Raw genomic sequence first — 22970 nt, forward strand, 5'->3', positions numbered from 1 at the left:
TTTTCGAGAAAGAAAAAATATAACACCTTAAAAGTTTAGCAAACCTTCTATTTCAGAGACATTGCTGAGAGTGAGAGACAGTAAAATAAACCGGGGGGAAAACCAAAACGTAGGCAATAGTTTTTGGGGTTAATTCACTGCAGCATCCCTTTAAGAACCATCACATTTTGTTGGGGCTGCTTTGTGGTTAACATTATCTTCTTGATTTATTTATTCAATCATTATGTAAAGTTTCACATATTTTAAAGAATCACATTGCCACACAATTCAATTCGACACATTTATTTATTTACCTGTTTAAAACAAGTTTGTATTCAAAGTCAGGGTATAAAACTATAGTTTCACAATTGATTCTGTTTCATTATGATCAAAGGAAGATATAAACATTTCCAGTACAGTTAACGATGATGCTTTCGGCCTACAAAAGAGTTTTAATCTACTACAAAAGGTTTTATCAAAAAAATAAAAAAAATAAAAAAACACAAGTTGTGGAGCGTCGGCACGTTAAAGCCATTATACACTTCCGGTTAACAGTATTGTTCAAGTCCCACACTTCGTGTATCACAACTTATATATAAAATAACAAACCTGTGAAAATTTAGGCTCAATCGGTCATCGGAGTCGGGAGAAAATAACGGGAAAACCCGCACGTTTCTCCGTGTCATGACATGTGTTTAAAATAAATCAGTAATTCTCGCTATCGAGAATTGATGTTGTTTTAATGTTTTCTCAAAAAGTAAAGCATTTCATGGGATAATATTTCAAGAGAAGTCTTTCACCATTACCTTCTGTAAACCCTGTAAATTATTTGTAAATCTGTGAACTTGTTTTTTGTCTGTACCGAAAGTGTCCAATGGCTTTAACCGGAAGTCGTTGGTTCAAACCATGCTCTAGTTAATTTAGTTCAATCCTGCTCAAGTCAATTTTGTTTAACCCCAACAAGTTAAAAAACGTATGGTATAATTTGTAATTAAACCTAGTAATTAAACCTAGTTAACACCGACTTGACCCAGGATATCACATTTTGTTCATGTTGTTTCTTTGAATTGTCAAAGATTAACTACTGTATAATATCAATAAACTATAAACTATAAACTATTTCAAAAGACATTTTATGGCAACAAACGCTGTGGGCAAGCAGGAAGAAGCATTACACTCAGTTTTAGAGAACACTAACATTCATCTTAAGGTGTAAATTGATGTTAAAGGCACTGAACACATTAACTTGGTAATTGTCAAAGACCAGTATTCTCACTTGGTGTATCCCAACAAATGCATAAAACAACAAACCTGTGAAAATGTGAGCTCAATTGGTCATCGAATTTTCATTACTTTTTGGGCTTTCAGAAGCATAAAAAAGGCCTCAAGTGAAATCTTTCAATATCTGAGTGAGAAATTCCCTTTTTCTCCAAAACTATGTTACTTCAGAGGGGTAATTTCTCAGAGGGGGGTATGTTCTATACTATCAACCAGGGCCCAATTTCATGGCTCTGCTTACCGCCGAATTCTGCGCTTACGATCGGGATTCCTCGCTTACATGCAAGCGCCGAATTTCTGCGCTAGCCTTGTAAGCGTAGAATGCCTAGTAACGTGAAGTACGCACGCGCAGAAGCCAAAATTCACCGCTAACCCGTGAAATACGCTTGCCGTAAGCACAGAATTCCCTGCTTCTGTAAGCGCCGATTCTGTGCTTACGGTAAGCAGAGCCATGAAATTGGGCCCTGTCTGCTATCAACAGCTCTCCATTGCTCAATACCAAGTAAGTTTTTATGCTAACAATTATTTTGAGTAATTACCCCGAAGTGTCCAGTGCCTTTAAGTGGCATCAGGCTTTACAGGGTAAATCCATTGGTTTGAGGTTATTCACTTGCCTGAAACTTTGCAGAAATGGAAAGTTACACAGTTTCAGAAAATTAATAATAATGAATTAGTATCTTTGTGCATAATTCTTAATTATTTGATAAATTATGATTTTCTAATTTCCGTTTTCAATTGCCGTCAACATGATATATTATTTATAAAAAGAAAAATGTGGTAATAATAAAAACATGATCACTTTATGTCTTAAAGAGAATTTTACAAATGGAATCAATAATTTAGTTTATACAATTATTTGCAATTTATACAGACATTTCAACAACTGAAATTAAATGCTTTTTAATATGCTGTTTAGAAAAAAATAAGCAAAAAATAGTGCTGTATTTGATTTTGGCAATTATTTGTCACAATCTCCACGTTTTCCCCTTTAAAGGTGGGATATTTGTTAAAACTTATAATATGTTTGAGCTACATTTGATACTTGCAATAATATCTGAAATAAAAGATTAAAATACATGATTTCTTGTCACAGAATAAGGGTTGAACCCACAGTGTCAAGACTTTTAAAAGATTGCAAGTGTTAATGCTGCCATAGAGGTAAAAATTGCACAGCAAACAGTTTTATTTTGGAGGACTGAACTAAGAAGAGTTTAGAAGTTGCATGCCTGTAATTCAAGCCAAACAGAAAACAGAAAACCCTTAATAGTTGACCACACTTGTACAGTAGCCTTAAACGCCAAAAGGTAAATGGGTTCAAGTATTCTTTCAAACAACAAAACAGGATAGATTGAGCATCTTTATATCCACTGCTCAGAACCATAAAGTCATTAGTGCAAGACTCGCAAAACTTCGAAGATACAAAAAAACTCTCACAAAATCTTTGGTTTTTATGCAAATCGTTTCTTGATACTAACAACTTCTAGCTGAATCTAACACCAGACTTGCAGCTTTGATTTTTGCAAGAAAAAAAAGAAACTACCAGGAATAAAAAACTTTGTACAGTTTTTTTCTTTTTGAGGACAGAAATGAAGGAAAGTTTGTGAAGTTGCAATGCCTGTTATTCAAGCCAAACAGAAAACAGAAAACCTTTAGCATAAAAAGCCAAAAGGTAATGGGTTCAAGTTTTCTTTCAAACAACAAAACAGGATAGATTGAGCATCAATATATCCTCAGCTAAGAACTATAAGGTCATTAGTGCAGGACTCGCAATGCCTCAAAGATACAACAAAAGTCTCAAAAAATCTTTGGTTTTTATACAAATCGTTTCTTGATACTAACAATTTCTAGCTGCACATAACACCAGACTTGCAGCTTTGATTTTTGCAGGAAAAAAAGGAAACTACATGTACCAGGAGTAAAAAACTTTGTACATTTTTTTTTTTAGGACAGCAATGAAGGGAAGTTTGTGCAGTTGCATGCCTGTTATTCATCAAGCCACACAGAAAACAGAAAACCCTTAGCATTAAAAGCCAAAAGGTAATGGGTTCAAGTGTTCTTTCAAACAACAACACAGCATAGATTGAGCATCAATATATCCTCAGCTAAGAACTATAAGGTCATTAGTGCAAGACTCGCAATGCTGTGAAGATACAAAAAATCTTTGGTTTTTATACAAATCGTTTCTTGATACTAACAACTTCTAGCTGAATTTGACTCCAGACTTGCAGCTTTGGTTTTTGCAGGAAAAAAGGAAACTATCTGGAACAGAAAACCTTTGAAAGTGTTTCTCTGCTTTTGTTTTTTTTGAGGACTGAAATGATGGAATTTTAGAAGTTGCATGCCTGTTATTCAAGCCAAACAGAAAACAGAAAACCCTTAATAGTTGACCACACTTGTAGAGTAGCATTAAAGGCCAAAAGGTAAATGGGTTCAAAGAATCTTTCACACATCAAAACAGGATAGATTGAGCATCAATATATCCTCAGCTAAGAACTATAAGGTCATTAGTGCAGAACTCAGAATGCTTCGAAGATACAAAAAAATCTTAGGTTTTTAGGCCAAAAGGTAAATGGGTTCAAGTATTCTTTCAAATGACATGAGCTTGCCAAAGATACCTACACAGTACATCCCTATTATGTCTGCCATAGCATTTTATTGCTACATGTATCTCTATGTGAAATGAATGTAGGTCAAAGGTACACACCGGCTGGAGGCCGGTCTCTGGTCTTATTCACAAGCCTCGAAGTGTGGCGTCAGATGTTCAGCCTAGATCAATGGTTGTTCTGTCCTTTGCCAAACAGCGCCCTCTTTGACTTTTCTTCGGAAGCCTATGAAAAGATAGTGATATTGTTAACTATTTTAACAACAATATTTATATAAACAAATCTTTTATCTTCTTCTGAGACCTTCAGGTTCATTTCGTACATATGTCTAAAGAAAATATTCCATCTAGCTGTTACAGAAGAAAATTAATTGGGAAATTTCCATTGAAGAAAGAGTCCACTTTAAAGCGTCCTTTCATCTGACGACTAACACCTGTTATCTCTATGTAATTCCTTTTCCTAACAGGTCGACTTAATTGGATCATGCACAAACCAGTAGGCCTTCCCAAGTCAGATTACCTGCTCATCCAATAAGTTCAATGACCCAAATAATTCAATGTAAACACACCCACTGGTGAAAAGCATGCATAGTTTCCATGTTTTTGTGGTGAAAATTGGAAAATCTTGACCGAATACCTTGATTAAATGCAAACAATACTTACAATGTTGGTGACCTTTGCTCCCATAAGAAGCTTGACTTTGTCTGCATCCTCCCTACATAAAGGAAAGTGGAAACACTTGAAAGTTATCAAAACAACACAATTGATTAGAAGTACATGTACAGTCAGCTTTTGGTATGAAGAATTTTGAGAAATTGGGGAGGTAGTGCTTTCTGCTCTACCACAGCGGCGTAACTAAGGTATTTTTTTAGGGGGGGGGGCACACATTTTTCTAGGGAGGGCACATTAAAACATGGGCAGATCGTGACCAAAATGTTATAGGGCAAAATATGTCGGAGATGGAGCATGCGAGCGCGGAGCACGAAGCATTTATGGCGTGGGATCCAAGCCCCGCTTAGTTACGTGACTGCTCTACCAGTCAGGCTTCTGATGGATGATACCAAAGCCTACATCCATATGGACTGTAAAAGGGGTAACCCTGTTTCAGCCCCAGGAGTAGGTGGCAACGGCCCCTGGAAAGAAAGTTGATTGAAGCTCACACCTTCAAATGGCTTCAGGCCTTGTGTGTCTGGCGACTTGCATAAAAACAAATTAAAAATCACTTCACATGTGCTTATTGAAAAATAAAGAAGTTTCATCAACAACTCAAATTTCAATCTGAGAACACACAACCAATACTGACCTTTTATCTGTGCTTGAGGCTCCCTCCTCCTTACTTCTAATCTTGAACCTCAGCTTCTCCTTAATTGCCTGCAAATAATAACATAATAGGATAAGTTTTAAGCTATAGGTTTGGTCACCTTGAAAGAATGAAAACAAAGCGGATCCCTAAGCAACTCTACTGGAACAAGCTCCCTCCTTTACATCAATGACTCATCCTCAATCAGCTCATTCAAGACTCAGCAAGAACACATCTTTTCAGACAATGTAAAAGCGCTTTGAAGCGCCTGTGGAAGCGCTATACAAATGTTATTTTTTATTATTATTATTATTATTATTACTATCAACCCATTGGAAACGTAGACAATGTTGCCCTAGGACAACATGGGAAAATGTAATCCAGAGAGACCTCTCCACACTCTGGGCACTGGGTGGGTCTGTGGAGGAGGCAGAAGTGGCAGCTCAAGATCAAGCTTCTCCTCTGTCAGGCAGCCAGTTTAAAAATTCATGATGCTAACTGGTGAAAATGATGATTTTTATAGGTATTTATTTTATGGATGTATTCCAGTTAACGTCTGTGATATGTACTAGTTTGAAGGTAAATTGTTCCCAGTTTTGACCATGTAGCGATTTATTACTCCATGCTCCGACCAAACATCTACAGAATGTGTACTGGCAATGAATAGTTTGAAGCTAAAATCATTGTCCTCAAATAGGAGACTTTTAGACAATCTTTTTTTGCGGCTCTGAGCGTGCGCGCCCATGCTCTCAGTTTTGCGCATGTAGGTCTGAGCATGCGCACTACTGTGAAAAAGGACCATCTAAAAGTCTCCCATTGATAACATTAACTGAGAGAGACAAGAGCCAGCTCTTTATATTCCTTCTTCAGCCCATGAGAAGCTGCATTAAAGAAAAGGCCGGAATAAAACATCATTTCCCTCCGGCAACTCACACCTATTATCTCCACATAATTCCTTTTCCAAGCAGATTTTATTGAATCACTCACAAAACCAGTAGGACTGCTGACTGCCCAGGCAGATTAAGTCATCCATTACGTTAAGTGCCAGAAGCAAGAATGTCAAGTGGCAATAAATAAATAAGTGTCGTGGCCCGGCAATTAAGAGCACCGAACTCAAACTCTGGTGTTTCTGATCAGCAGAGTGTGGGTTTGAATCCCCAGCCGTGACACATGTGTCCCTTAGCAAGACACTAAACCATTGCTTTGTCCTTCGGATGGGACATAAAGCCGTTGATCGCGCGTAAACGAACCCAGAAGGTGTGCACCCCGATGTTCCTGGCAGTGCCTGCTAAATGCACCGCAGTATTAGGTGCTACATAATTGGGTGCTACTTCTCTGTAAAAATGTATCTACTAAGCGCATTGAGTACTTAGTTGGTAGATACTTGCCCTATATAAGATATTATTATATACTATTATAATTCAAAGCTCAAACTCTTGGCCGCAAATTGTCAACATTACCTGAGACACGAGAGCCTGTTTATACTCCTTCTTCAGCGCCATGAGAAGATCCAGCCAAGTCCATGTACAGTTATGATACTCCAGAGATGGTAAGACAAGATGGAAGTTTTGTACATCCTCAATGTTCTTCTCCTTTTCTCCCTGGAATTGCAATTGTTTTCATTTTTTCATATTAAAGGAAAGGTACATGTTTGGTAATTACTCAAAACAAATATTTACTTAAAAACTGACTTGGTAACGAGCATTGGAGAGCTATTGGTAGTGTAAAACATTGTGGGAAACGACTCCCTCTGAAGTAACGTAGTTTTTGAGAAAGAGGTAATTTCTCACTAAAATAATAAAAGACTTCTAGCTAGAATCCTTTTATTCCTACATGTACCTGAAAGCACACAAATTCGTCCAACAAGGGTGTTTTTCTTTCATCATTTTCTCACAACTTCGATGACCAATTGAGCCCAAATTTTCATAGGCTTGTTGTTTTATGCTTATGATGGGATACACCAAGGCCCAATTTTATGGCTCTGCTTACTGCCGAATTCTGCGCTTACGTTCACGATTCCCAGCTTACGTGCAAGCGCCAAAGTTCTGCGCTAGCCTTGTAAGCGTAGAATGCCTAGTAACGTGGAGTACGCACGCGCAGAAGCCAAAATTCACCACTAACCCGTGAAATACGCATGAGTTTACCAAACTACATTGATCCTCAGCATGCAAAGCCTCAAAACCCATAATCTACAGAGTTTTAGTATACAAAACCCAACCATACTAGGAATTGAATAATAATAAAAAACTTGTTCTTACCTTGTAACTGACATTTAGTGGAACTGACGGAATTTTGATCATATAGAACATGTTATTCCTTGCTCTTTCCTGTAAAGATAACAAATAAATGGAACTTCTGTCAGTAACAAGGAGTTTTGAGTAGCCCCAATTTTTTTCTTTCTGGGTAACTCAAAACTTCTCACAGAGGCAATTTAGATGCAGAAGCAACTGCTTTAAAGCCATTGGACACTTTCGGAACAGAAAAAAATTAAAAGTTCACAGATTTACAAATAACTTACAGGGTTTACAGAAGGTAATGGTGAAAGACTTCTCTTGAAATATTATTCCATGAAATGCTTTACTTTTTGAGAAAACATTAAAACAGTATAAATTCTTGAAGTGTGGGCCCTGGACAATACTGTTTACCGAAAGTGTCCAATGGCTTTAAACAGAAATGACCAAGACAACAATTAAGAAAAAACAACAACAACAACAACCGAAAAAAAGGTAAACTTAAATAACTATCAAAAACAAGTGTTGTCAATTCCTACCTTCATCTTGTCAATGATGTTGGCCTCTCGTTGTCGTTGCATGGTACCCTTTTTCTTGCCCTGAAACAAGGAAAGGCAACTTCAGAAATTGACCACATGTGTGAAAAAGCAAACTCAAATGTGGAACTCAAAAACTCAAAAAAGTCCCTTTTTTGGGGGGGACAGCCACCTCTGTTAATTGTTTTTTTTTTTAACAACAATGCATGATATTAAGATTTATCAATTTGAGACATGAAAGTGATTTGCAACAATGACATTTCCGATCTACAGTATTTTTTTTTCTTTTAATCTAGTATATACAAATTAGAAGAAAAACTATCAGCTGAAGGTGAAGACAACATGAACAGTTATAATTGTGCCTGGTTTTAGGGACAGGTCTCCTCGCATTATGGGAAAGCTCAATTAAAGGGTATATGTACTTTTTGTTGGACAAAAAACACAATGTCTACAGATTTACACTAAACTTACACAGTTTGAAGATAATGATAGTAGAAAGCTTCCCTGAAAATATTACTTGCTGAGGTGCTGTAGTTTTTGACAAATGAGTAAAACAATGTCATGAAAATAATTTTCGTCTCAGTGATCATGAGACAAAAATTATTTCAGCATGTAAAAACTTATTTTCATGCCGTTGTGTTAGTCATTTCTCAAAAACTACAGCACCTCAGCAACTAATATTTTAAGGTACGCTTACTACTATCATTATCTTCAAACGATGCAAGTTTAATGTACATCTTTGGACATGGTGTTTTGTGTTACAAAAAGTACCCAAATCCTTTAAAGAAAGAGACCAAAATTAAACATCCTTTTCCACTGGCAACTCACACCTGTTATCTCCATATAGTTCCTTAAAGTGGACTTAAAGACACTGGACACTATCGGTAATTGTCAAAGACCAGTGTTCTCACTTGGTGTATCTCAACATATGCATAAAATAACAAACCTATGCAAATTTGAGCTCAATTGGTCATCAAAGTTGTGAGTTAATAATGAAAGAAAAAACACCCTTGTCACACGAAGTTGTGTGTGTTTAGATGGTTGATTTCGAGACCTCAAATTCTAAATCCGAGGTCTCGAAATCAAGTTCGTGGAAAATTACTTCTTTCTCAAAAACAATGTCACTTCAGAGGGAGCCGTTTCTCAAAATGTTTCATACCATCAACCTCTCCCCATTACTCATTACCAAGAAAGGTTTTATGCTAATAATTACTTTGAGTAACTACCAATAGTGTCCACTGCCTTTAATGCAAAAACCGGTAGGGCTGCTGACTGCCCTAGGCACATTAAATGACCATCCATTACGTTTAATGACCCAAGTAATTCAATGTAAACACGCCTACTCATTGAAAAGATTGATACTTGTCAAGTTTGTAGGCCCAACTCAGAAATTCTTTAATGGAGCTTTTCCTTGATGAACTGATATAGACCATATTGAATATGATGTCACCATTCAAATAATGTGCCCTACAACATGGCGTCTATGAGCGTGTGCAGACGTGTGCCGTTGAAATCAAACTGGGAGTGCTGCGTGCTTCATGGATGTAAGTGTTAAAACCCACATACGGTCTGCCCTACAAGATGGCAACTTTCATAGCAACAAATTTTTTTTTTGATAGGGTCTATAGACCGATCCATTAGGCTCCACCCACGACTCACGTGTGAACAAGAACACGTGAGCCTCTCCAATGCATTTCTGCACAACTGCGCGCGCGCCAAGCATACGCGCACGCATGTCAGACTTTATTTGGCGGAACTTCGTTGCGTTGTGATTGGTCAATATGCAATGGGGCGGAGCTTAATGGATCGGTCTATGGGTAACATTCCTAGACTTACTTTCATTGAATCTCTTGTTGAGCCAATAGATTCCTCACTGCTCGTTGATCTGATGCTACCCGTCTAAATACAAACACATCAAACTGATTATGAAGCTCTGTCAATCCACATTGTACTGTAATTAAACTAGTAGTTTTTCTTCAGAGTTAATGTTCTTTTGACATTATTAAAAGCCCTTAAAGGATGTGGGTACTTTTTGTAACACAAAACACAATGTCAACAGATTTACATTAAACTTACACCAGTTTAAGATAATGATAGTACAAAGCGTACCTTAAAATATTAGTTGCTGAGGTGCTGTAGTTTTTGAGAAATGATTAAAACAATGTCATGAAAATACATTTTTAGATGCTAAAATAATTTTCGTCTCATGATCACTGAGACGGAAATTATTTTCATGACATTGTTTTACTCATTTCTCAAAAACTACAGCACCTCAGCAAGTAACATTTTCAGGGAAGCTTTCAACGATCATTATCTTCAAACTGTGTTAGTGTAAATCTGTAGCAGTGTGGTTTTTGTCCTACAAAAAGTACATAGACCCTTTATATCTTGTACGTTCCCAACTTTGAAAAATCCTACGAAGAAGAATGAGAGAGGTTAGGAAAAACACTTGAGAGTTACATGTAGGGTGGAAGTAAAGAGTAGTACTATATGATCCCTCGCATGTAACTTAGCATGTATATACTTTTAAAGTCACTGAACACTATTGGTAATTGTCAAAGACCAGTCTTCTCACTTGGTGTATCTCAACATCTGCATAAAATAACAAACCTGTGCAAATTTTAGCTCAATTGGTCATCGAAGTTGCGAGATAATAATGACAGAAAAAACACCCTTGTCACACGAAGTTGTGTGCTTTCAGATACTTGATTTCGAGACCTCAAAATCTAATTCTGAGGTCTCAAAATCAAATTCATGGAAAATTACTTCTTTCTCGAAAACTACGTCACTTCAGAGGGCGCTGTTTCTCACAATGTTTTATACTATCAACCTCTCCCCATTACTCGCTACCAAGTAAGGTTTTATGCTAATAATTATTTTGAGTAATTGCCAATAGTGTCCACTGCCTTCAAGTCAAGAAAATGGGGTTCTTGTCACATAAAATTGAAATAAATGACACAATTCCACATTTCCAGCAAAATGTTAGCAAATGGAGCTCGAGTCCATGCCTCTTGACAGGAACAATTTTTTTAAGTAAAGAATTAAGACAGAGCAAAAGGAATCTAAAAAAAAATAAAACACATTCATACCCTTGAAAAAGACCCCATGCTCTCTAGGTCATCATCGCCACCTTAGAAAGAAAACAAAATCAAACAAGTCTTACTTAATAATGTATAGAGGAAAGAACGTACATGTACCTGTATGTTTGCTTGAATGATCTTCCCATCAAGGGAACTTGGCAAACTCAAACAAAGGGATATAAACACCAATCTGGCAACAGCCAATTTCTCCCACACAAACATTGGTCTATGATTACGAATTACACAAATCAAGAAATTGCTATTCAGTAACTAGACGACAATATTTATTCTAGTCATTGTGAAATCAGCAGTTAGCTGGGGGATTCGAACCCACAACCTTGTGATTGCAAGTCCTGCAGTCTAACCACTTGACCACGGTGACACATGTACATGTATGCTACTAGTTTACTTCTTGGGCTGAACCAGAGATATCCCCTTCACAGTCAGTAAGGATGTAGGCATGGGTATCATCCACTAGCAGCCTGGATGGTACAGCATAATGTACTACCTTCAAAACCTTTTGCAAAGCAATTATGGTTAAGTGCCTTGCTCAAGGGCACAAGTTTCAATACCAGGTGTGGATTTCACAAAGATTTAAGACAAGTCTTATCTCAAGTTAGGCAAGTTACTCATCCTAACTTAGGACTAGTTTTTAATATCTCCTAAGAATAGTCCTAAGTTAGGACTACATGTAGTCCTAACTCTTTGCGAAAACGACCCCAGGTGTCTAAAGAACGCAAAAGATGAAGGTAGTGTAAAGATGTGATTTGAATGCCTGTGGTAATTTCCTGTGGCTACTAAGAACAGCTCTTAACATCCACTGGAGTCAACATATGACCAACAAAGTCCTACATGGGATCCTACCCAAGCTATCAACAAAAATCAGACAGAGAAGGAGGCGCTTTGCTGGCCACTGCTACAGGAGCAAAGACGAACCAATATCCAATATTGTTCTGTGGACCCCTAAGCATGGGAGGAGGAAACCTGGTAGACCTGCATGAACGTACACTTACATTTCTAAAACGGACATGGGTCTGGAATCGGCAGTTTTCAAGTCGGCAATGGGGGACAGAAAGGCAAAGGGAACCTTCGTGATTCAAGAACATCGCTTGACTTAATCAAGCAAGTGGCAATTTCACACCATACACTGATTAGCAAGGTGCTACAGTATCTTGCTACATTACAGATCTTTTACAACACTGTACATAAGACCAGGCCTTAGATCGTCACCATCACACAAACAATATGTTACCAAAACTTGTCTAGCAAGGTATTGAGACCGTGCCTCTTCCAGAGCCGAGGGACACACCTGATCTGTCTTCTTTCAAATACAACCTCAAGACTTATCTATGACATTATTTGTCAGCTTGCTAGCATCTGGCGCCTTAAAATGGTACCATTCCAGATACTGTGCGCCTTATAAATTTTATGTTATTATTGTTATTATTATTTAATGACTGACCTTTACTTTGTTCCTCAGGGGGATCCTGATCCACGTAGCGTCCAGGGAAGAAGAATCCCATCATCTTCTTGAAGAATTTATGAGTGAGCTGGATGCTTAGAGGAACTACACTCAACTCAAAGTTCTCTTGCACTGAGATGCCACCCACTGTTTCAAGAGATGATTAACAATTTGAGGCGATGTGTGTTATTAATACCACTGTTTACTCACTACTTACCCGAGATCTGTGAACAAAATCACCGGCATATTACTCGGGTGGGTTGTTGCATGTTTAAACATTAGGTACATGTATTACGTAAGGTCATAGCCCAGGAATGCAGTGCTCAGATTCCTGCGAGTCTTTCTCATATTCTTTATTCAGTGGTTTGCATTTTGACCAAAGACGCAAAGTGTTGAAGAGATCATTTCATACAGTGCTGTCTGTGTGCGGTTTCCAAAAAGGAAAAGAAGACAAACAAATTACATCTACATGTACATCATAATGCTGTTTTTGAGTATGTTACTCATGTTTTATGACAGAGGCCCGTTGGCAGTATAATAATAGTAATTTGGGGGGCTAATCATCCTTCCTCACAGCTAAGACCTCAATTGCGAAGGATGCGGCTACAACATGTTTGACAAGCTGGCATGCAAGGGCGTGTGGCTGCCAGCCACATCAAATCATTATGACCACGGAGCACAGTCAAAGATCGCAAGTGTTTGATTTTTTTTCCCGAGGGAGGAAAAACCGGATGGTCTGGAAAACCCTCGTGGCACAGCAGAGAACCAACGCACAACTCAACTCACATATGGCCCTGGCCGGGAATCGAACCAGGGTCACCATGGTGAGAGGCGAGCGCTTTACGCACAAGCCAACCATGCCACCCTCTAGTGACCTTCCTTTACACATCACACAAATAGTGTAACTTACCTGGTGGTTTTCCCCTCGCAATAACTCGTAGAGCAACCTGTCTGGTCTTGCCTCTTGAATCTTGGGGTCTTAAGACATCTTTGTAGACATCATTGGCCAGGAGGTTCTTTATCGTGACCCAACCCAGCTCAGCCAGGTGCTCGCTGGTCTCATCATTCTTGGTTGTACGGGTGTACCTAAGAGTAATAATAACAACTAAATATAAGTGTATAATTGGTTTGCGGTAATACCATGTGTATATCTACTTGCTGGATAGACTATGTTCTTTAGAGAACTTATCTTGCTATTTTCTAGTTCCGCGAATAGATTTTTGGGGATTCTGGAGACTTCCAGTTCTATAAAGAACTATCCACCTGCTACCTAGGCAGAAGATAGTAAATCACCCGAGACTCCAACTTTTGCTTAGTGGATCAAGGGGATTTCTGGTAATTAACTTAACTGGCACAGAGTGAGTTCTTAATTGGTCTCATTGATTCGACTAGCTCATCGTCATCATCAGGTATTTGTTGCGAAGTTTAAACGCTTGAGAAGTATATGATAGTGGTTTTGTTGAGTAAATTAAGTCATCAAAGTTATTTATTAAAATTCTTTATCCCGATGCAAATTTAACACACATCATTGTAACACATGTAGTTTAATAAAAAAAGTATTCGCATGTTACGATCAGAATGTTTTCAGGCGACTTCAGAATAATTTGGTCACAGACATTCATTTAGAAAATTGACATACATTGAAATACTGTTAAAACAATATTTTATAAAGTGATTCCTAATTACAAACAATATATTTACTTGAAATGTCTGATTTCCACATCAGCAATGCCAAGTTGGCCGTCCTCCTCTGTTAATCTCCACTTTGCTGAACCAAAACACACCTCAACACGGCGTGACACTCTAGGGCCTTGTGCTGAACAAAGGTGATCAATCAAGCAAACAAAATGTTATACAAAGGATTTGGGTACTTTTTGTAACACAAAACACAATGTCCACAGATTTACATAAAACTTACACTGTTTGAAGTTAATGATAGTAGAAAACGTACATTAAAATATTACTTGCTGAGGTGCTGAAGTTTTTGAGAAATGAGTAAAATAATGTCATGAAAAAAAGTTTTTACATGGTAAAATAATTTTAAATATTTTCATTTTACTCATTTCTCATAAAACTACAGCACCTAAGCAAGTAATATTTTCAGGAAAGCTTTCTACCATCATTATCTTCAAACTGTGTAAGTTTCATGTAAATCTGTGGACATTGTGTGATTTGTCTGACAAAACAGTACATAGACCCTTTTAAAGGGCATCAGATCAGGAATAAAACTAGAAGAGCTAGCTAGGTAGTTGTATACATGTAATAACAAACTTTGGTTTTCACTTTTGTAAAAAGCAGGAAAACTTGAATGTCTAAATGAATAAAATCAGTATGAACATAAAAATACAAATAACATAGGATTATCATAGTGTTATGTTATTTGAACATCCAGTTGGGAAAGGAAGCATGGTCTAATTAGGTCACTACTGCATGTAAGATATCCACATACCGGTACTACGCAAAGAATCAAATCACAGCAGTTTTTTTTTAATGAAAAACTTGAATTCGGTGTTATTTGACAACCAAAACTGTCATCATAATGTCATTGCTAGATTCTTGTCTGGGCATTTTAGGCACTATACACGTTTGGTAATTACTCTAAATATATATTAGCATAAAACCTTACTTTGTAATGAGCAACGGAGAGCTGTTGATAGCATAAAAGATTGTGAGAAACGACTCCCTCAAAAGTAACGTAGTTTTTGAGAAAGAGGCAATTTCTCACTAGAGCCTTTTATTCCTATCTAAAAGCACACTATTTTGTACAACAAGGGTGTTTTTTCTTTCATTATTTTCTTGCAACTTCAATGACCAATGAGTCAAAATTTTCATAGACATGTTATTTTATGCATATGTTGGGATACACCAAGTGAGAATACTAGTCTTTGACAATTACCAAACATGTTCAGTGCTTTTAAAACTAAGTTTAGGTTAGCTTGGCAGGATTGCCCATGACCTTGTGATTGCAAGCCATGCAATCTAATCACCCACTCAATCAGTCTCGTTTGTGATTTCTGGTCATAATTTATACCACTTGTATTTTGGGTCAGGTTTCATGCCACTCAATCAGTCTTGTTTGTCTTTTCTGCTCAGGTTTTTTTGTATGAATAGTGCTAAAGACATTTCTACACTATTGGTAATTGTCAGAGACCAGTCTTCTCACTTGGTGTATCTCAACATATTGCACAAAATAACAAACCTGTGAAAATTTGAACTCAATTGGTCGTTGAAGTTGCCAGATAATGATGGAAGAAAAAACGCCCTTGTCACACGAAGTTGTGTGCTTTCAGATGCTGGATTTAGGGACCTCAAAATCTAATTATGAGGTCTCAAAATCAAATTCAAATATTTTCAGTGGAAAATTACTTCTTTCTCAAAAAATACTTTTCTTCAGATGGAGCAGTTGCTCACAATTTTGTTTGCTATCAACAGCTCGCCATTGCATGTTACTAAATATGTTTTTATGCCAACAATTATTGTGAGTAATTACCAATAGTGTACAGCGCCTTTAAACATAAAGTGGATAACAATGAAGATTAATTTTAGACTTACATGTTTGTAGTTTTCTCTTCACAGCTCTCTGCAACTGAATTTCCTTAAAACAGCTGAGAAATGTGAAAATAATGTACATTTAAATCTCACTGGTATTTATCCAACAATGAAAAACAGGAAAACAATAATTGATGTTCAGCCTTCATAAAGGTAACAAACAAACTATTTGGGTAAATATCGATATAATTTTGAAGAGTGTTCCATTCTTTTGGTCCACATTAGGGCGATGTGGCCACGCGGTTAAGAGCACCGAACTCATGCTCTGGTGCTTCTGTTCAACAGAGTGTGGGTTAGAATCCCGGTCATGACACCTGTGTCCCTGAGCAAGACACTAACTATAATTGCTTCTCTCCACCCAGGGGTAAACGGGTACCTGTCAGGGGAGAGATGGTTCTTGTGATTGGTGTAGCTGAGTAGCACATACTAACGTTGCACAGGCTGTATACCCCCCTGGGAGCTGAGATGGTTCAAGGAGTGAATTAAGGCCCAGTGAGTAGGGGTAATAATGTTAGAAGCGCTTTGAGACGCCCTTCGGATGTGAAAAGGGCTATGTAAAAACTGGTTATTATTATTATGATTATTATCAGAAGAGTGAGCGATCTGCAAATGACACAGCATGGGTTCTTGGCACAATAAACTCAGGAGAATATGAACATGATCTAAGCTGTCTACTGCATGGTGGTTACAGCTGTAGCAGGTCAGATATATAATAATAATAATAATAATAATTGTTGGCTTTTATTAATTTTAGCACTTTATACACCATGTGTCAAAGCGCTTCCAACATTATTACCCTGATCACAGGGCCATTTCATTCCTTATTAAACCATCTCAGCTCCCTGGGGAGTATACAGCCTGTGCCGCCAAATATGTAGCGCACTATAAGCTAAACCAACCACAAGAACCATCTCTGCACTCACAGGTACCCATTTACCCCTAGGTGGAGAGAAACAATTATAGTAAAGTGTCTTGCTCAGGGACACAACTGGGATTCGAACACTCTGCTGAACAGAAACACCAGAGCTTGAGTTTGATATATGTGGTGGAGACTGTTTATGATGAGATTACCATGGTTACGGTATGCTGAATATAACTCAAAGAAAATCTCCTAGTATACCTGATCATAATTCTTAGATCTTCGCTGGCATTCACTAATGACTCCTTGCATTCGTTCACCTGCAACTCGATATCTGTGATGTGTGCGGACAAACTGCATTGAAAGAGAAATTATTATATAGCAATTCAATTTTCGTCTTGCCTGGTTGGTTCTTGGAGATATAAAGATAATGCAAAAACGATTTGGTGAATCATACATAATGAAAGAATTTACGTTTATAATTGAGTGAAAATTTTCACAGATTTTTTGTTTTAGGCATATGTTGGGATGCAGCAAGTGAGAATACTGGTCTTTGACTAATACCAAAGGTGTCCATAATGCCTTTAAGACATGATCTCACTGTGAATAGTTTTTGAGGCATTGCATGTGTTCCGTTATACGTTATACCGCCCTCTTGTTATGGTCCTTTTTCCCAATGTTTGTTTGTGCGGTTTGCGCTTGGTTTGATCACAGTGTGTCTCCTGTCTTTAACTTTGGCAGTTCTTTTGCGTTCTTGTCATAGTGACGTTTCTGATGAGCTTGTTTATCTTGTTTCTTGTCTTGTTTCTCTGCACTTTTGGTTTGAGTAGATTTGATGAGATTTGAAACCGGTTCTCGTTCGACATCCAAAAAAGCGTTGAGCCGGAGAGCTTCCCATTCCTTCAGTTGGTGTATTTCGCCATGCCAACAAAGCTTGATAAACATCTTCAATGCTATCCGCGTTTACGGAGAAGTGTTTTTGCGATCTTAACAGCACTTTCTACTTTACCGTTACTCTGTGGGTATTCTGGTGAGCTAGTAACCTGTTAAAACTCATAGTCATTCAAGAGAGCGGTACAACATATAACGTAACAGCATGGTAAGGTGTCAATGTTCATTTGGTTTACTGTTACACCATGTTCTCAAAGAACAAAATCTACACAGCAAGGTTGAATATGGTGATTTAACTGTGAAAACAAAATTAGAAAAATAATATTAGGCCACATAAAAAAAAAAAGTTCATCGTCCCCGCCCGACCGTTCAAAACCCCCCGACCCCATTATTTTCTTTTTCTAATCATAAAAAACAACCTTTTCATCGATATTTTTTTCAAAATGTACCGGTTTGAAAAGATGTTTGAAGAAGGTTTTTATTCATGTTGGCAAAGCAAGAACAGTTCTCCAAATATTTACTTGGGCTACACTGTGGGTAATAGCCAAAATGAATAGTCTTCATCCCGATGCAAATTTAAAATTAAAGTTAGGTTAGGTTTTGGGTTCGAATCCCGCCCGAGTAATATGCCTGTGATTTTTTCTTGAGAAAGTACTGAATATATAGTACTAACACACATCTGGGTAAAATCAAAATTAATATAGGTTACAGGTTAACGAGGTTAATAGGCAAACTATAGTTAAGCTGAAGATAGAATTGCAGAAAATACTGATGAACAATACATTCACTGTCTATATAACAATGCTTCTTTGTGTCGCACATCTTGGACACCGACGATGCGTGTAATCAGCACAATGGGTTTAGTTAGCTCGAAGTTCTATAAAAATAACTGAAAACCACTCAATTTTAAAAAAAATAATGATTTTCCATCTGAGGGAAGATGTATGTAAATACTTTAAGGCGCACCAGAGCAATACAGGAATCGGCAATGCCTGGAACAAATTGACAGCTTTAGCGTCTGAGAATTAATCTTTATAAGCCTCGTTAACCTCGTAGGCTGTTTAGGTCTCTGAATTTAACATGCGACACATTAAACATTACCATGTCAGTACTAAATATAACCTTGTGGAGTAGGAAGTAACCATGCATGGCTAATTAGCGTGAATACTCCATTGTGAAAGTGTCGGTGATGTGGAACAATAGCGTCATTACATTTGGTCTATACAACCCAACTCTTGCTCTCACCACAACCCAACTCTTGCTCTCCCAAAATGTACAGGTTTGAAAAGATGTTTAAAGAAGGTTTTTATTCATGTTGGCAAAGCAAGAACAATTCTTCAAATGTTTACTTGGGCTACACTGTGCTTAGTTGTTTGAAAAGGGAGTTAAATTTATTTGACAAAACTATTGAAAACATCACAATCACAAACCCTCTGTTATATAGTGATTGTGATGATTTCTTTATTCTTGATTTCATATTTAATTTTGGCATGTCAACAAATCTTAAAAAAAAAAAAAAAAATCCCTCCCTCCCCCATCCGAAAAAAAAGGACAATCAACAAATTTTTATTTTTATGTGGCCTTATTCCCGTAACTCTGAAAATTACTCACTCAGGTGAGCATAGAATTTTCTTTTGAATTCCTGACAGCAACTGATTAATTATCTTTCAATTTAGCCATGTAGTCAAGTAACAATAATCCCTTTTCAGTAATTTTAATATTGGTGGGGCATAATTTTAAAATCCTTGGCACAGTAATGGTGGCTCAAAAATGGTTTCTTTTTCATAGCATTGGTGTTTAGGAACATTCATAAATACCTAAGACAGTTTATCTATTCTGATTGGTTGAGAGTATATCATGCGGGTGTGTTTAAACAGATGATAAAGACATGGCCAAAAGTGTTTAAACATAGGGGTGACACAAGAGCTTGCACATGTGCTTTTACATGTTAGACAGTTATTCATTCCTATTGGATGAGAGCAACGGCTGGAACATCTGTGCCACATCACGAAATTATGCGCAAGCGCGCACGCCACTCTCCTTTTAAGGAGTTTCTACCAGAGGGCCTTACCATTTCAAAGCTGGAGGGGTGTTTTGTTAAAAGAAATCATTGAAAAATTATAATACTTGCATTTTTTTTAACTTATGGACCAAAAGGTTATGATGTACTGGTAGTACTGAGTATACAGCGCTAACACACATTGGTGTGTATGGGTAATAGCCGGGATGAATACTCTTCATCCCCATGCAAATTTAAAATTAAATTTAGGTTAGGTTATGGGTTTGAATCCCACCCGAGTAATATGCCTGTGATTTTTTCTTGAGAAAGAACTGAATATACAGTACTAACACACATCTGGGTAAAACCAAAATTAATTTAGGTTACAGGTTAACGAGGTTAATAGGCAAACTATAATTAAGCTGAAGATAGATTTGCAGAAAATACTGATGAACAATACATTCATTGTCTATATAACAATGCTTCTTTGTGTCGCACATCTTGGACACCGACGATGTGTGTAATCAGCACAATGGGTTAAGTTAGCTCGAAGTTCTATAAAAACAACTGAAAACCACTCAATTAAAAAATATTGATTTTCCATCTGAGGGAAGATGTACGTAAATACTTTAAAGCGCACCAGAGCAATACAGGATCGGCAATGCCTGGAACAAATTGACAGCTTGAAATCTTTAGAGACGGAGAATTAATATTTATACACCTAAGCCCCCTCAACCTCGTAGGCCATTTAGGTCTCTGAATTTAACATGCGACACATTAAACATTACCATGTCAGTACTAAAAATAACCTTGTGGAGTAGGAAGTAACCATGCATGGCTAGTTAGCGTGAATACTCCATTGTAAAAGTGTCGGTGATGTGGAACAATAGCGTCATTACATTTGGTCTATACAACCCAACTCTTGCTCTCGCCACACACTCCATCAGAAAAAGCCATTAGAGACAGATATTAATCAAACATACATCTCAAAATGGCAGTAATTGTAGCTGCCTTGATTCTGTTCTTCACTCTCCTTGTCCAAAACAGTCAGGGTCAGTGCCTGCAGAGGCACACGACCTTTCCAAATTTCAATCTTGAAAACAACTGCAAGTATCTGAATCACATCTATCGAGTTAAGAGCGCATCTTCTCCTGTGATCTGTGGGCGAGACTGCTCATTTGATCCTGTGTGTAAATCATTCAACTATCACACAGGTAACCATGTTTGTGAGTTGAACAATGCCACACGAGATAACAGTGCTGACTTTATTGAGCTGCTTGGCAGCGCCTACTATGAGCACTTGAACACTTTGCCATCGCCGAATGAAACAACACGTTACAGCAGTTGCCAGATGTGGTACAGAGCTGGTTATCGTGACAATGGCATCTACACCATTTATCCTGTTCTGACTGGTATTCAGGTCTACTGTGAAATGGAGACCGATGGAGGAGGCTGGATCGTGTTTCAGAGAAGACAAGATGGCTCTGTTGACTTTTATCGTAACTGGACTGACTACCAGTATGGCTTTGGTGATCTCTCCGGTGAATTTTGGTTGGGGAACCATTATCTGCAAACACTTACCGCAACAGGAAAATGGCAACTGCACATACAAGTTGAAGATTGGGAGTCCAATACAGCTTGGGCTGCTTACAGAGAGTTTGCCATTTTAAATGACAACTACACACTCCATGTCGGCTCATATGATGGTAACAGTACAGTGGGACAGGACGCATTAGAAAAAACGTCAGATAGAAGAGAATTCACTACACGGGATCGAGATAATGACAACAGAGATACACCCGAAGCAAACTGTGCGATACGCCATGAGGGGGCATGGTGGTTCAACCGATGCTTCAATGTACATCTGAATGGTAAATACTACCAACATGCAGATGTGGCCAACAAACAAGGAATCCAATGGGAGTACTGGAAAGGGACCGAGTACTCACTTAAGAAATGCAGTATGAAAATAAGAGAACTCCTGTAACTGAAAATACCAATCTGTTTAACACTTCAGGCTAAGCACACTACAACACAAAGAGGCATAGTGGTTCAACCGATGCTTCAATGTACATCTGAATGGTAAATACTACCAACATGCAGATGTGGCCAACAAACAAGGAATCCAATGGGAGTACTGGAAAGGGACCAGGTACTCACTTAAGAAATGCAGCATGAAAATAAGAGAACTCCTGTAACTGAAAATACCAATCTGTTTAACACTTCAGGCCAAGCACACTACTACGCCACAAAGGGGCATAGTGGTTCAACCAATGCTTGAATGTAAACTGAATGGTACATTTGTAAATACATATACACTACCACCATGCAGATATAGCCAACAAACAAGGAATCCAATGGGAGTACTGGAAAGGGACCAGGTACTCACTTAAGAAATGCCGTATGAAAATAAGGGAACTCCTGTAGCTGAAAAAGCTGTCTGCTTAACACACGTATTTCAGTTGTATTCTCATCATGTATTTTCACCAAGCTACATGCAAGCCCAGCTTATCCTAGTCCTCCTGCCTTCAAACACCATTGAGTCCAGCTCAACAACTAGTTAATCCCTAAGGCAGTACTTAAAAAGCGTCCAGCAAGTGAGTCCAGAATCTGGAAAGGCACCGAGCACTCACTTAAGAAATGCAGTATGAAAATAAAGGAACTCCTGTAGCCGAAAAAAAAAACCATCAGGTTTAACACACACATTTCAGTTGAAGCAAACAACTACAGTTCAGTTTAGGTTTTAGTTCAGCTCCAGCCTAACTGCTTCACCGAGATAAGCCCAGCTTATCCTGTTCTTGTTCCAGCCTTCACACGACATGGATCAAGCCAAGCCCAACTATTATTTTTACTTAAAAAGCATCCAGCAAGAAGAGTTCTGGAAAGGGACCAGGTACCCACTTAAGAAATGCAGTCTGAAAATAAGGGAACTCTTGTAGCAGAAAAAAGCCATCCGGTTAACACATGCGTTTCAGTTCAAGGAAAAAAAAGATCTGCTTTCACAAGTATTTCAGTTCAAGCAAACAAGTAGGCTACAGTTAAGTTTGGTCCAGCCAGTTCAAGCTCCAGCCTAACTGCTTCACCGAGCTAAGTCCAGTTTAGCCTGGTCTTGTTTCAGCCTTCACACACCATGGATCAAGCCAAACCCAACTATTATTCCCAATAGCAGTACTGAAAAAGCATCCAGCAAGAAGATTTCTGGAA

At 38.0% G+C, this 22970-nt stretch overlaps 2 protein-coding genes across 3 annotated transcripts in view; one reads left to right on the forward strand and one right to left on the reverse strand.

Moving 5' to 3' along the window:
* Window positions 1–266: 266 nt before the first annotated feature.
* Window positions 267–22970, reverse strand: part of LOC139938429 (bridge-like lipid transfer protein family member 2) — a 73450-nt gene continuing 50746 nt past the window's right edge. For both annotated transcript variants that reach the window (XM_071933955.1, XM_071933954.1), the window contains exons 51-63: window positions 17138–17230; window positions 16021–16073; window positions 14170–14284; window positions 13379–13554; window positions 12469–12615; window positions 11016–11056; window positions 9763–9825; window positions 7930–7989; window positions 7418–7486; window positions 6620–6760; window positions 5163–5230; window positions 4523–4574; window positions 267–4085 (exon numbers count right to left, since the gene is read on the reverse strand). In XM_071933955.1, the coding sequence (XP_071790056.1) occupies window positions 4029–4085; window positions 4523–4574; window positions 5163–5230; window positions 6620–6760; window positions 7418–7486; window positions 7930–7989; window positions 9763–9825; window positions 11016–11056; window positions 12469–12615; window positions 13379–13554; window positions 14170–14284; window positions 16021–16073; window positions 17138–17230 (1135 nt within the window). In that variant the 3' untranslated portion in view covers window positions 267–4028. The remainder of the gene's footprint in view (window positions 4086–4522; window positions 4575–5162; window positions 5231–6619; window positions 6761–7417; window positions 7487–7929; window positions 7990–9762; window positions 9826–11015; window positions 11057–12468; window positions 12616–13378; window positions 13555–14169; window positions 14285–16020; window positions 16074–17137; window positions 17231–22970) is intronic.
* Window positions 20758–21753, forward strand: LOC139938105 (microfibril-associated glycoprotein 4-like). The gene has a single exon (XM_071933483.1). The coding sequence runs from the start codon at window positions 20758–20760 to the stop codon at window positions 21751–21753; it is 996 nt and encodes a 331-aa protein (XP_071789584.1).

Source organism: Asterias amurensis, chromosome 6 (genome assembly GCF_032118995.1).
Source record: "Asterias amurensis chromosome 6, ASM3211899v1".
Lineage (NCBI taxonomy): Eukaryota > Metazoa > Echinodermata > Asteroidea > Forcipulatida > Asteriidae > Asterias > Asterias amurensis.